This window comes from Marmota flaviventris, chromosome 17 (assembly GCF_047511675.1).
Source record: "Marmota flaviventris isolate mMarFla1 chromosome 17, mMarFla1.hap1, whole genome shotgun sequence".
Classification (NCBI taxonomy): domain Eukaryota; kingdom Metazoa; phylum Chordata; class Mammalia; order Rodentia; family Sciuridae; genus Marmota; species Marmota flaviventris.
The window spans coordinates 37765371-37780807 of NC_092514.1; the positions used below are offsets into that span (position 1 = coordinate 37765371).

At 46.2% G+C, this 15437-nt stretch overlaps 1 protein-coding gene across 1 annotated transcript; it reads left to right on the forward strand.

Moving 5' to 3' along the window:
* Nucleotides 1-1404: 1404 nt before the first annotated feature.
* H2bn1 (H2B.N variant histone 1) lies at nucleotides 1405-8900 on the forward strand. The gene is given in 7 exon segments (XM_071603837.1): nucleotides 1405-1423; nucleotides 2714-2819; nucleotides 6038-6080; nucleotides 6083-6117; nucleotides 6396-6465; nucleotides 8722-8866; nucleotides 8869-8900. Coding segments are annotated over 7 exon segments (450 nt in total).
* The last annotated feature ends 6537 nt before the right edge of the window (nucleotides 8901-15437 follow it).

The following is a 15437-nucleotide window of genomic DNA, read 5'->3' on the forward strand; positions in this document are numbered from 1 at the left end:
TAACAATTCCAGCAGAATGCATCCTCTTTCCTAACTTCAGAAATGCTTATCACACTGGATTGAACTTGGCTGTCTAGGCCTGTTCCTAAAACGTCCTAGGACAGTACCATGCTCCTTCAGCTGTGCCTGGTGCTCAATAGGTATTTCTTGAATCCAGTTGGTGCATTAATTAGCATGCTCACAAATTAGTAAATGAATTTGCATAAAGATATTACATTTTAAGGGCCACCTGGTCTTTCTCTATGACCCAATCGAGGCAATCAATAAATCTCAAACTATTCTGGCCAATGGACATAGTCCTAGAGATAGAAAATTTGATGTGGGATTGGGGTTGTGGCTCAGTGGTACAGCGATCGCCTTGCACATGCGAGACCTGGGTTTGATTCTCAGCACCACATAAAAATAAATAAGTGAAATAAAGGTATTGTGTCCAACTACAACTAAAAAATAAATATTAAAAAAAAGAAAATTTGAGAGTGTGATAGGAACCCATGAGACGAAACCCCAAAAGCCAATTTACAAACAATTTATAGATTGATGGGGTGTTTGAAGGCAGGTTTTTTTCAAGCTTTAAAGTATCTAAGAATCACTTAGGGATCTTGTCAAAATGCACATTTGGATTCATAGGTCTGGGACCTGAGATTCTATACTCAAGACTTTAAAGTTCTGATTTAGATAATGAGTTGTTCCTACTACCCAACATGAACATCCAATTAAGAGATTGCTCTTTGAGACAAAATGCAGGAGGAAAAGTAAAAAGAAACAAGAAAAGTCAGCACCCTAGATCCTCTCTGGGTAACCCTGGGGCCTCTGTTGCTACCCCATTCGTAACTGGGATGCTGATGTCTTCCTTTTCTCTACCCCCCCCCCTTTCTCCTGAAAGCTCAGAATACAGGTTAGAGGAGACATATGTTTGAAGTTGGAAGAAAACCATTCCAGTCCCTTTCTTCCTTCTACCTGACAAAACAGTAAGTAGTTAATATTTTGCTATTGTGGTATATTGTGTTTTTTTTTGTCCATGACTTCCGGCTCATGACTCCCTCCATAAGGCAAATTGCAGATGCTAGAATTTCTCCTCCCCAAAGCAAGTTCTAGAACTCCAATCTTCCCCTTGTCTTCCTATGTTGAGACTGGCCACAAAGAAATTCTCTGATGTACCTCGTCTGATGGTAGATCCTAAGACCCCCATTTCAGAAGGGGTCGTGCCCCATCCAGGGAAGCCAAGAAGGATGTGAACAGACAGGTCTTGCTGGGCTTCCCCCTCTCAGTCTATTAGAGATCGAACAGACCCTTCTTGTCCAATCACATTTCCACATGGTTGTCCCTGCTTCATTGTGTCTCTGCAATGAAGTCTTCATTAGATCCCAAACAGATGGGGTTCAGAGATCTTCCAGAGAGTCGAACATGTCGCAGTTCCAGGAGGGTAGCATACAGAGAGAGCATGGAAGCTCTGTACCCCTCACACAAACCTTGCCCTGTGTGTCTCTTGTAATGCCTTTTATCATAAACTGCTCAATATAAGTGTTTGCCTGAGTGCTGTGAGCTGCTCTAGCAATCACTGAATCCGGGGCGGGGGGTGGGGTGGGGGTTGTGGGCACTCTGATGTGTAGCAGTCAATCAAAAGCACAGGTAAAACAACCTGGGTTTGCAATGGGCCTGTGACATGGGGACAGTCTCGACGAGCGAACCCTCAGCCTCTGGGATCTGGTGCAATCTCCGGATAGACAGTGTCAGAATTGAATTAGGGGACACGCAGCTTGCCTCCACTGTAGAATTGCTTGCTTGGTGTGTAGATGAAACCCCCTACACATCTGGTTTCAGAAATGATCTGTATTGATTGTGAAATAGAAGAAACTGAGTCTATTTTCCTGTGGCATCAGAGTGCGTACCTAGAGAATGGACATTCCAGGCAGAGTTTAACATCATATTTCAGGTGACATATTTAATCTGTTCCCTCCAACCCCTTTCCTCCTGTCATTCACCCAGAATTTCTCAGTTTCTCAACCGGAGCAGTACCCATACCGCAGAGTTAAGATCATAAGATGAGAGAAAATTATAACACACACATTGTGACCCATTGACTTTTTCTGATCCACAAGATTCATTCTTCAGGTTTTTCTATAGGTAGAAATAATATGAGCCATACTTGGGTCCCGATTCTGACAACCTGAACCTTAAAGAAATGATACAAGGGGAAAGTTTCAATTATTTAAAAGTAGAATCAACAAAACCTAGGAGACTTCAAAGGTCATGTAATCCAATATCCCACTCAATGCCTGAATCCCTTCTTACAGTATACTATCACATGTGGACCTATCTGGGCCATTTGACTCAAGCCCCTCACATGAGAGCAGGCCCCAAACTACCCTTTCACATGCAGTCTTAGTCCTGAACCACCGGCCAGATTTGCTCCATTTGCCTGTACCAAACAGCTCCCAGCTGCCTCATCTTTTGGTCTTGTTACTCATTGATCCCTATTTATGAGCTTGGTTTGTCCTTTGGGTCTGACATTCCATCCAGATAAGAGCAGGTTGTAGTGAACTGTAATCAAGTTGGTGAGTCAAAGTCCAGGCCAGATAAGGGCAGACCTCCTACTTTTCTCAAGTTGACCTCCCTTTTTGAGTTTTTATCCATAGAAACCTAGCTCTGTCTTCCCTGATCTTTTCTAGGTCACCTTCTTGATGTCAGTCTGACTGTGCTTGTCTCCTAACAGTGTCGCTTTTTCCTGATGCTCCCATCCTTTCTCAGCCTTTAATCAGCTCTTCTGGACTGAACAGGATTCAGTTCACAGTAGCATCCTTCCTGTCCTCAAGAGGCAGGTGAGGCCTTGGTACCCAAGCATTGAGTCCCTACACCAGAGGCATCGGGTGGGATTCGGGGATCTGAACTTTAATAAGCATTACAAGAGATTCTGCTGCAGGTGATCAGAGACCTAACTTGGAAAAACGTTGATGGGAATTTTGGTGTCAGAGTACTCTGGAGTTCAAGTCCTGTCTCTGCATCTCACCAGTCATACAACCTTGGGGAAATTGTTGATCTGTATTGGCTTCAGTTTCCTCATTTTTAATAGGCCGATGATAAAAACCCATCTCTGAGATTTAGAACTACAAAATGATGTTCTATAAAGTGCTTCATATAATTCAAGGCAGGTTAGTAAGCCCTCATTAATGTGAGCTAGCATTGCTATTAGTATAATTGCTTTCTTTATCTTTAGGATAGGAATTATTAGAAGATAACTGTTTATCACATGTCCTTCATAGCTGGCTGAGATTTTTAATTGATGCCTGTGAGTTCTTCTGATCACCCTGTGATTTTCCTCTGCGTGAGTTTTGTCATTCCTATTGGTAGTTGATTACCATTTCCATGCATAGCCATGGGCCTTGTATTTAGTAGGGAATCAAAATTTGCTGAATATTTTTAAATGAGCGCATGCCATCTGGCCAGGCCCTCTGTGCTCTACTCTCCCTGCAATATCACACATCTGTTCGTCTTCCCTCTCCAATTGTTCTCCAAGGATCCTTTTGTCATATAGACCTGGTTGGGTTCCTTCCTGGCCTGACCTGTCCCAGTTCCCCATTTTATGTGAAGAGTGCCATCCCATGGGATCTCAATGATGCCTTCTTTACATTAAAACTTCAGATTCACTTAATCATATAGCATTTGCATTGTGCACATATAGAATGTTAGAAGGGAGAGATAATGAGAGCCAAGGCTGGTGACTTGAGAGTAAGGGTTGGGGTGGTGGGTGGGGGGGGTGGGGGGAGAACGTGGCTTTGATGATCCATAAGGAATAGGCAACCACATTCCCTTTCACAGAAGTGTTCAGTTGAATTTTTGGTTTTGTTCATTCCGGTGCTCTACAGTTTTGAAAAATTTCATTTAATTCAGGACTTGGCAAAGAGTATCAAAAGAATAATTCAGAAGACATTGTCACAGAGTTAAGAGACAGTTGAACCTGCTCTGTGGATAAGTTCCATTTGAAGTCCTCGATCAGTGAATAAGTGCAGGTAACAGCTGCACAGAGAACATGCATGTAACTACAGCTGTCCCTTGCTATCTGGAGGGAGGCAATTGGTGTGGATACTGAACCTACAGATGCCCCAGCCCCTTATATAAAATGGCACAGTACTTGCAAGTAACTTAGCAATCCTCCCGTGTACTTTAAGTCATCTCTAGATGACTTATAATACCTAGTATAATAAAAACAAGCTGTAAATAGTTCTTACACTGTATTGATTAGGAAACAATGACAAACAAAGAGGTCTATATTTTCAGAACAGACCCAATTTTTTTTTTTTTGCATATTTCCAATCTGTGATTGATTGAATCCATGTATATGGAACCTGTGGTTCTGGAAAGTCGACCATCATGGGGTTCCAGTGTTCAGAGTTTGAAGGCAGTAATAGAGCATGGGGTTGGAAGCAAAGGAGTTTTTTTTTTTTTTGGGGGGGGGGGGCATCTCTGCCATTTATAGGTTGTATGTGACCCTGGGCAAGTCACTTGAGCTCCCTGAGCCTCAGTTTCCTCCTCTGTAGAATGAGAGTAATACTCAGATTTTACTTCCCAGGGTTGCTCTGATAATTATATGTTAAGCACGAAGTATGAAGCCTGGGACATAGTTAGCCCAGGACTGTTACTGTTTTAGTCAGCTTTTTCATTGCTGTGACCAAAACCCCCAAGAAGAACAACTGAGAGGAGGAGAAGTTCACTTGGGGATCATGGTTTCAGAGTTCTCAGTCCACAGATGACCAACTCCACGGCCTGAGGTGAGGGAGCACATCTTGGGGGAAGGGCCAAGCAGAGGAAAGCTGCTCAGCTCCTGATGGGGTTCAGAAGCAGAGGGGCAGGGACAAAGGGGCTGCAGAGCAGATGCAACCTTCCAGGACATGCCCCCCAGTGACTCACCTCCTCCAGCCATGCCCCAGCAACCCACAGCTCCCACCGAGTCAGTCCAATCATGAGGATGGACTGATTCGGTCACAGCTCCCATAATCCAATATTTTTACCTCTGAATATTCTTGCAATTAATAGGAGCTTTGTGGTGGGGGGACACCTCATATCCATAACAATATTGTCCACTGTTCCCTTCCCCTGTGGCTTTGATGCTGCTTATAACCAGTGGAAGGGGAGAGAATGCCTTTCCGATTCTGGTTCCTCTCTGCTTTTGACACCCTCTTTCTCTGGTGTCCTCTTATCTGTTGGTTCATATCAGACTGGTCACTTCCTTGTAGCTGAGCCAACATACTAATTGCCGGGAGTTCATGGCCGCTCTATCTACAGTTTCTCAAAGTTCAGCCGTGAAGGTACATTGACTTCCTGGCTTCCCATTCATTCACTATCACCTGAGTTCCTAATTGCTATTGCCTAACCAGGTGTGTGCTCGCCTCTCAGGAGGTGCATTTCTCTCCAGGGTAAATATAATTGCATAGAACATAAGCATGATTTCCGGGAATAGCTTCCCCCCAATCCCATATTTTGTAGAGGGAAGTTTCATGGCTCAACGAATTCCAGTCTTCTCAATCATTAGATCCCTTTGAAATGCTTTAGAAAAATACAGCTTCCAGGTCTCCTTCCTAGTTCTTTTAAATTGAAGTCTTAGTGGCTATGAACCTCTGGAATAAAATAAAAAACTAGGATTAGGTGCAGAAATAGTACAATTTCTGAGATGAATTGTTGCCTAGTCAACTGATGGCCGTTGCATCTAAGTGGCCTCTCTCTTTTTCACGTGGGGTAGAGCAGAAGAAAACTTAAGATTTTGAGTTTCCTGCTTCCTGATTCTCTCAGGAATGCTGCAGACCCCACCTACGATGGCTTCAGGCTTCTGAGAGGCTTCATCTCCTTCAAGTTCAATCGTGACTGCTCTCACGACAGTGCTTTCCAGCCTTCCCTGTAAAACCCCTCTGGAGTGTGCACTGGCTCCAATCAGTGCCCTGCACTAGGGGTATAAGGATTGAGCCTTCAACTTGTACTTCATTTGCTTCAGTGACCTAAGACTCCGTGAGAAGGTGGAAGTTTATATTCAAACGGGGTGAGTCAGCTCAGCCATTGGGAAGAAGAGGTGGCAGAAAAACAGGAAGAGGAACAAGAGGATTCCTATTTAAGTTACATGGGCGGGGGGCAATCCTAAAGCACATGAATTGTACTCTCTGTGAAGGCTCAGAATGGCTGAGAGAACGAGGTATCACGTTAGTGGCCTTGTGTGTGTTCCTGACTCCCACTTGCTCTGATAGGGGAGCCCTCCTTCACACATTGTGTTCCTGAAGAGTTATGTGCAAACAGCTTCTGCAAACTGGATCTGCTAAGGGCTGCTATCTTCTCCCACTTGGCTTTCTTTCTGTTGGCAGCAGCTCTGAACACCCGAGCTCTTAGTGCCTCTCTCTTGCATCTGTCAACAGGCAACTCTGTAAGTGGATTCTGAAGGGCCCTCCCTTTTTCCTGGTGGAGAGGGGACGCACCATCTCCTCGGTGCCTCGTAACAGTTGCATGAATCGGTTTTCATCACATGATGTTTTGTGTTTCGAATGCTCCTCAGGTGGTTCGGCACCCTGATTTTTTTTCTTCCCACTCACCCAGCCTCACCCCACAGCACGCACGCACATTGTAGAAAAATGACAGGGAGACATTCGAAAGACAAAAGGAGGAAGTTCTATGAAAGATGAGCTAGAGCTCGATTTTGAATTTTACTTCTTCAAGACAAGGAAGTTGTGTTGGGTGCTGCCGCAGTCTGGCTGGGCACACAATCACGAGCCACCACACAGCTTGTAGATTCAAACAGCAACTCTTTATTCCCGAACTCACACCAGCCGTCTACAATCACGTTCTGGGGAAATCCACGTTCTCTGCCCAAATCCACCTCCACTGGGCTTCTATCTCCAAAATATACTGTCTGAATCCCGTGAGAACTCAAGGGGAACTCAGGCAGCAGGATACGCCCTATTCCCAGCAGGAATAACCTTAAACCTGGAACCACCCTAAACCCGGATAGTCCTAAACCGGGAACGCCCTAAACCCGGATTATTCTAAACCGGGAACACCCTAAACCCGGATCCGCCTTGGTCCTTGAGCAAGGTCACCTACATGCAATGTCACTGCAAAATGTCCTTCCACTAAGCAACATGGGGTACGCTGGCAAGGAAATTGTCATACCTACTTGGCTAATGGCTCCCAGCAGGGTGCTCCTGTGTGGCCTTGTACCATATTCCTGTAGCATCATCTGGAATGTGTTGCTGGCCTGGGAGAAGGAGGGAGAAAGATTCAGGCAGGATGGGAGAAGGAGAAGGGTGTGTGATACACACAGGAGTGTCTTTCCATCACAGCACTGGTGACGTTCGGGGGCCAGATGACTCTTTGTTGTAGGAGATGGTTCTGTGCATCCTGGGGTGTTAAGCAGCATCTATGACTTCTACCCAGTAGATGCCAATAGCATCTTCCCTCCCAAAAAAGATGTCCACAGACATTGCTAAACGTCTCTCGGGGGGCACAGTTGCCTCCGGTTAAGGATCAACACATGCTATTGAGCTTGCATTGGTCTGGATCTGTCCATGGAAGAACTTGCCTTAACCATTCCTCTGGTGTTTCTTAGATATTTCCTTCTAATAACTAGCCTTTCCTTGGCCTGTCTTTAACTGTGTGGTCCTGGAAGGCCATTCTGCTTCCTCACACCTCCAGTGACTTGGGTCTGTGCCTAGAGTCAGTGTCCTAGGGCCCTGCCAGGATCCATCAAGATATTGGTTGGGTAAAATGTATTGAGTGTCGATGTGCAAGCCAGGTCTGCTGCAGGAACTCCAATGAGAGCCATGAGGTCTCTATCGTAAGGAAGCTCACCACCCTGCAGCAGGAGGCACTGTTGAGGGAAGGTTTCTAAATTATGAGAACCAGGAGACACATTTTGAATCCCTCTTCAAATCTTTCCTCTCACAAAGAGAGACTGAGGTCAGGGTGAGCATGGGACTCACCTGTTGATGTCCCATGTCCAGGCAGAGATGGGATTGGAGGGCTGTGTGGATGATAGAGTGGGTTCTCTCTGGTACTTTCGCTGTCTCTCTAACTTTAGAATACTAGTGACCTAGGGCGGTGGTGAGACAGGCCCAGAGGGCAGAGTGTCAAGGTCCTCAGTGGGAGGAGGGTCTCCATAAGGATGAGTGGGCTATAGATAAGTGGGAGGTGGCTAGAGAAGGAGCCCTAAAGGAGGGATAGGATCCAAAAGGTGAAATTGGGCACCGGCATGGCAGGAGGTGACAGAGAAACAGTGGCAGGAGCTGGAGTTGTAGCTCAGCGGAAGAGCAAGGCCCTGTGTTCAATGCCCAGCACTGCAAAAACAACAGCACCAACAACGGTGGCACGAAGTTTGGAAAACAGGGACACCAGGGAAGAGCAATCCGATGGGTCAGAGAACAAGCTGGCAGAAGGAAGCGATAGGAAGGAAGGGAGGCTGGAAATCGGGGACCGTTAAATTAAAATGCTCACTAATGAGAAATAAAAAGTGTGAAAAAGCATTTTAAGCTAAAACAGTATTTTGTTTCTTTGTCACATCCCCTTCGTTGTCCATTTGGGTTGTTTCACGTGTGCATGCATCCATAGGAGCAGTGAGTGCTGGGTGCTGGGTTAGGCCATGAGTGCTGGATGCTGGGTTAGACTATGAGTGCTAGGCGCTGGGTTAGACCATGAATTGTTGACCATGGAGATTCTTCACTTCCCACCCCTGTGTCATTTCTCTCCCAGATCGTCCTGGACTTCCATGGGCGCTGCTGAGTCTTGGATGCCCCAGGCTCTCTGGATGATTGGCAACCGGAATGAGTTAGCCTAGAGATGTTCAGACCGCCTTTCTATAACCACAGAAGAGGTGTCAACCGCAGATAGATCCTTGGAGCAAACAGAGATCTGCTCAGAAGAGCTTTTGAATAAATGAAGTTGCTCTGAAGGGCCTTGGTGTTGAAGTGACTTGTCACAAAAAAAAAAAAAAAAAAAAAAAAGGATATATTAGAGGGCTGGGTGCCGGAGAAGCACCTGCAGCATCAGGATTTTCGGTGTGACACACCTGTCCTCTGGGGCTTGCGTTGCTAGCCTCCAGCTTACGGTGTGAAAAAGATACAACATGCTTGTTTGTGCTTAGTGTGCGTGTGTGTGTGTGCTTCTCTGGTCTGTGGCTGTTTAACTTCCCCCATGTGCCTGTCCTCCTTTGTGAGCAGACCTATTGTCTTCTTGGAGGTCACACTGTCTCCACCGTCTCTCCCACTCCAGGCTGGGGTGTAGACTGCTGTGCTGGAGTCAACTGCAGTCCCTGGGGTCGGGGAGGGGAGAGCTTGGAGGGGTGTGAGATCAGGGAGGGGGTAGTTGGCAAGGGGGTGGCATTGCCCAGGCTTGCAGTGTGGAATAGTGAGGATTGCTGTCAGCTCCGACTTTCTCCCTGTACCCTCCCAGTCCCCCTCAAGCATTTTCTTTGGCCATAGTGTTCTCTTTTTCTCCACCTTGTGTGGAGAGATTGCTTGTGTTTATTTTCTTGGTATCAGGGGTTGAACCCAGGGGTGCTTTACCACTGAGCCTCATCCTCTGCCCTTTTTAGTTTTTATTTAGAGACACAGTCTTTCTAAGTTGCTTAGGGCCTGGCTAAGTTGCTGAGGCTGGCCTTGAACTTGTGCTCCTCCTGCTTTAGCCTCCAGAGCTCCTGGGATTGCAGGTGTGCACCACTGTGCTGGGCTATTGCGGATATTTAGAAAGTCATTGTTTAGACTCCTACAGGGAAGGCGACCTTCTTAAGCATCTCTATCATGATTTGTAGGAATTCAAAAGGAGAGTGAATGGGATCTGTTTGCTCTTTGAATTTATGACTCATAGCATTGACTATCTATGTAGCACTTACCCATAACAGTATGCATGCAACAAAGTATTTGTCAAAAGTATGAGCTGATCAGGGACTCCCATGACTTTCCCAGGTGATAAGGGCAAAGTAATGAGGGGCAAACACATGTGTAGTCACTGAAGTAACCCACAGCTACCTTTACCTTATTAGCATAGTGGAAGCACACCCCCAGGTGGAGAGTCACAACGATCATGAGACATGCAACACATAGCATGATATGATAAAGAAGAGCAGAGGCTTGACTCAGTCCAACCTCCACATGTGACATCCAGAGACCATGTTCCTGCCTAGCCTGTACATGCCACAAAAGCTGTACCCATTTGTCCCTTGCTGGAGTTAGCCTGGGATTCCTGCCCCCCAGCAAGAATTGTCTCCTTTCTGGCTCAGGCAGAAGCCCCCTCATCAAGCCTTGACTGTGCTTCATTTCTTTCTGGGTCCAATGTCTGTTTAACTCTGGTTCCAAGAACCTGAGATTGGAAACAGTTCCAATTATGATGGTGTGATAATCCCATGAGTTAAGAGCAGAAAGATTAAATGGGTGAAAGGCTTTAGATGTGGGGGTCTGGACAAGCCTACCTAGGTAAGATGAGGGAAATGATGCTAAGAACGGGAAGGGTTCTGGGCTAAGGGAATAGCCTGAGCAAATGCCCTGGGGCCAGCAAGATAGCTGTTGGCATGTTGGAGAAACTGAATGAAAGGCAGGGCAGCTGGGCTGTAGCAAGCAAGAGGGAAGTACAATAGGGGATGAGATTGGAGCAAAAGGCCAGGGCCAGATTCTGCAGCAGTGGGTTTTTTTCTCTGAGTGCAGAGAGAAGCTGCTAGTGAGTTTCAACTTGGACACTCACATCTTAGGTATTTTGGTTTGCTTTGCATTTAGTTGAGGCGTAACCCACCGGAAAGTGTTCAGATCTTAAACACATCTCCAGTTTTTAACATATATATATACCCAGACTAGGATACAGAATATTTCCATCACGGACTTTGGTTTTAAGACCACTGTTGCTGTTGTGTCAAAAACAGATTGAAGAGACTGAGGTAGAAGGATCTCAAGTTGGAGGCCAGCTTTGGCAGCGTAGAGAGACTGCCTTTAAATAGATAGATAGATAGATAGATAGATAGATAGATAGATAGATAGATAGGCTGGGTCTATAGTTCAGCAGTTAAGTGTCCCTGGGTTCAATCTCAAGTATGAGGAGGTTAGGGGCAGGATTGAAGACAGGGTGGAAAAGGGAAGATCAGTTATAAATGTTTTGAGTCCATTTGGCAGAGTGATGATAGGCGTGGGATAGCAATGAGGAGGGAGAGAAGTGAGAGATTTGAAAAGAGTTTTGGAGATGGAGACAATCAGACTTGCCATGGGATGGAGGAGGAAGTGAAGGAAATACTTATCCCTAGGTATGGAGCCTATGCCACTTGGAGGACAATAATCTCCTCACAGAGATGGAGTAGCTTAGTGGAGGACAGATGTTTGGGGGAGAAGAGAATTGGAAAACCCCATTCTGGACATGCTCATGTTGAAATACCCATGGAAGATGCAAGTGAGATGTCAAATAGGACTGGATCAAAGATACAAATCCGTGAGGCATCAGCATAAAAAGGTGAGAGGGATCAGCAGTCATGGGTAAGATTACCTAGGAAAATGAGGAAACAAGGAAAAGAGAAAACACAGGCCTCGTGCTTAGATGCACATAATGGAGGAACCATCAAAAGAAACCGAGGCAGAGAAATCTAAGACAGGAAGAGGGTGTTGTGGAAGACAAGAGGGAAGCACGCTGGTGCACACAGTCGTGGTGCATGTGTGGGGGGCGAAGGGAACAAAGTTAAAATATTTATGCCCATCGCATCTGGTGATAAGGAGATCAAGGTGACCTTAAGAAGTCACCCCTGTGGAGCAAGGTGGGTATCAGCCAGATCTGACAATAGGAGGTACTTAATGGAGACAGGTTTTGATGGTATTGAAGCAAAAGGAGAAATGTAGTACCGAAAGAGAACAGACGGTGGCACACGCCTGCAATCCCAGCAGCTCAGGAGGCTGAGGCAGGAGGATAGTGAGTTCAAAGCCAGCTCAGCAACTTAGCGAAGCCCTAAGCAACTCAGCAAGACTCTGTCTCTAAATAAAATATAAAAAGGGCTGGGGATGTGGCTCAGTGATTAAAACAAAACAAAAGAAAAAACAAAACAAAACAAAAAAACCAGACACCGGCTGGTCTGCAGAGAGTCACTTGGCATAAAGGGAAATTTTTAAAATGAGAGCTTAGCTGTCTGTTAATGGGAATTCTCCAGGATAGAGGGAGATGCCTCATCCAGAGGAAAGTAGAGAGAGCTTAAGGACCCAGGACCACTAGGAACCCAGGGCAGAAGTGGAAGAGAAGAAGATGGACACAGGCGTTCGTCAGTTGGGGGTTTGGTAATGAGAAGATGAAGAAGTTAGGACCTATTTCTCTTTTCTGTTTTGAATGAAAGCCAATGAAAGTGAGGTTGGGGCATGGAGGCCTGAGGATTGGATACAAAGTCGTTGTATAAAGGAATTGGAGAGTGAGCCCTGGACATGTCTGGATAGGTAGCTGACCACGAATGTGTGTCTGTTTTAGGTTTTTGATCAGAAATGGAAAGCGGAGCCACTCTTGTGTGAGTTTCCCTGATCCCATACTGTGGTGCTGACTGGAGAAGACAGAGTTTGAGTGGACAGAAAGAGGAGCAGGGGAGAAACTGTGATCAACTGGGCAATCCAGGCCAGCCAGGAAGGCCTGGGCGTGAGGGGAGAGGGAGCACCCAGGAGCTCACAGGAGGCACAGAAGGCTATATGCTGAGCCTCCAAAAAGAAAATTCTCTCTCTGCACCATTCTTTGTCATTAGTGAACAGAACAGAGCACTTGCCTAGAAGCAGGGGGTGACACCTAGTGGCCACTCCTGGGAGTGCAGCTTTCTGGTCGTAGGTCATCAAACCAGGAGGTGGTTGCCCTGTTCCACTTGGTCGGGGGTCCATGCTTTTCCTTCTCCCCGCAGCTGTCCCTCAGCATTCGGTCCCACTGGCACTGGGCATTCTAAGGCAATAGAGTGAGTAGGGAGAAGGGGACCTGCAAAGCCCTGCTGCCCAGGTTCAGACAAATGCCAGGTAGTGACACCAACGTCTTCTAGCCCACAGTGGTCCTGGGAAATTGCCCTCCTCTCCACCACCTCCCAAGAGTTGACTGTCCTTTGTGATCAAAGAAGGTCCTATTGTCCCTGGCTCTGCTTGACCCATGTACTGGGATCTGGCTTAGTGTGGGAGGCCGCCATGTCGTGTGACCAGCATTTTCCTCTCCTGATTGGTTTGAGGCACTGTCAGTCACTTCCAGTGATCTGGCCACCTTCAAGTGGCTGTAGAGGGTAGCCCCAATCTTGAGAGTAGTAAAAATGTAACAAATGTGTCTTCATGCGTAGGGTGCCTTCCTGCAGCCCCATGGGGCTGTGCTCACCTGTTCTTAGTGATATTACCCTCTGCCCTGTTTGGGATAGGATAGAATGTTCCATGGAAACGCCCTTTGTGTGTCCCCTTCTCTTGCTCTGCCCTTGGGTGTGGCCTTCCTAGAAGTCAGTCAACCTGCTGACAGCAGACATTAGGAAGCTAGACTCAACCCCCTGAAACCTGACCCCTTGCCTCATTTGAATGTCTTCTCCTCAATAAAAGGGGTCAGCGCCTGTGCTCTCTCTCTTTCTGAGGACCCTTAAGGTCAGAGAAGCCATCACAGGACCCCCAAAGAGAAAGGTATGTCTGTCTCTTGTGTGGTTATTTCGTGCAGCCCAGTTCCCCTGGAGTGACTCTGAGTGTTTTTTGGCAATGGGAACGCAACAGCTTAGTCCAGAGAGAATCACAGCTTTCTCCCCATCACAGGTTCCTGTCACTTGTCATAGCTGGCTGAACTTCTGGGCCAAAGAACCAGGTGCCTCTTAGTGTGAGGCTGTTCTGCCCAAGGGCAACACAAAGAGGACCATAATAGAACAGCTTGCCCTTTTTGCAGCACCCCCACCCCCTCTTTTTTTTTTAATCTCAACAACTTTTATGGTTCTGGCCTGATTATTTAATGTTTAAAGCATGATATTTACACCAAAGCATATTTCATAAACTTTAAGGAGAAAGAAATAACTTCATAGCAACGCGATCTACTAGAGGGAAGGCGATACCTGATGTCCTTTCAAAAACTAAGAGCAAGTCGGGAGGTAGCTGAAAGAGAAGCATGCAAGACTTGGAGTCCCACAAACTTGGCTTCACATCCCAGCTCTGCCAATGACTAGCTGTGGCACCTCTGGTAGGTCCTTGACCCTCCTGGGTACTTAATGTCCCCCTGGGTGAAGTGGGGTAATCCCTCCTTCCCAGAGCTATTGAGGTGATTAAACAGGGTACCATCTAAGAAGCATCTAGAATAGACACTCAGTGAATGTTATCTTGAAAATGCATTAATTCAGGTCATCCAAAGCTAGTTATTTGGGACATAAATTATGGGTCAAGCATTGAAGTAGACACTTGGTGACACCACATAGCACAGCTGCCCCTGTCCCCCACCTTTTTCTGGTACTGAGGATTGAAGCCAGGGGCACTTTACCACTGAGCTCCATCCAAAGCCCTTTCTATTTTTTATTTTGAGACATGGCCTTCTTGCTAAGTTGCTGGGGCTGGCCTCAAACTTTTGATCCTCCTGCCCCAGCCTCCTGAGTTGTTGGGATTACAGGTATGTGCCACCGTACCTGGTACATAGCGCAGCTGTTCAGACAGATAATTCTAGTTTGAATCCCAGATTATCACTTTCTAGCTGTAGAAATGTATATAACTTCTGGGTCAGGGAGGATAATCTATTATTAACAATAGAATGATCATTATTGTAATAATTATTGTAATAACTATGTAGTCTAGGTAGCATGCCCAGCACAGTACCTGACATATATAAAGTTTGCAAAATGACAGTGATTATAAATGAATATGATCATGCTGAAACATTAAAGGGAGGAGATGCTTTTGGATCACATTTAAAGCCAGAAATGCAAATGATTTTATTTAGAGCATTAAACCCATTCTTAAACCAACTTCAGCTGCATTAAATAAAATGTGAGGTGCTGTTTCCCCTTATGTACATCTACCCATCACTTCCTAAATATTTAGAGCAAGAGAGATTTTCATTTGCTCCAAAGAGGCATGTGGTAAAATACTAAAATGGAAAGGAAGGCTGTACAATCTCTACAGAGTGCTTTTGGAAAAGTGTTTTGAAGATTTTAGATGTCTTTGCCAAGAGTATATTCCCTGTCCCCTATACCCTGGGTGCACATGCCCTAATGTCCCCTGGGGAAATCCTTGTTGAGGGTCTCTATGTGCTTTGGTTCAGCTGCCTTAACTGAGAGGAAATGCAAACTCAGCTTGAATGCCCCTGGGGATCCTGGCTCAGGCCTGCAGCTAGCTCCCAACCCTCACTTTCTCCCTGCTTCCTGCTCCTGCTCCTTGCTCCAGGAAGCCCTAGCAGCCCTGAGTGTTTGCTGGCTTTCCGCTCCTGCAAGGGTTCTGTCCACGCCCACAGCTCAGAGAAGCCCTGATCTGTGTACACAAACC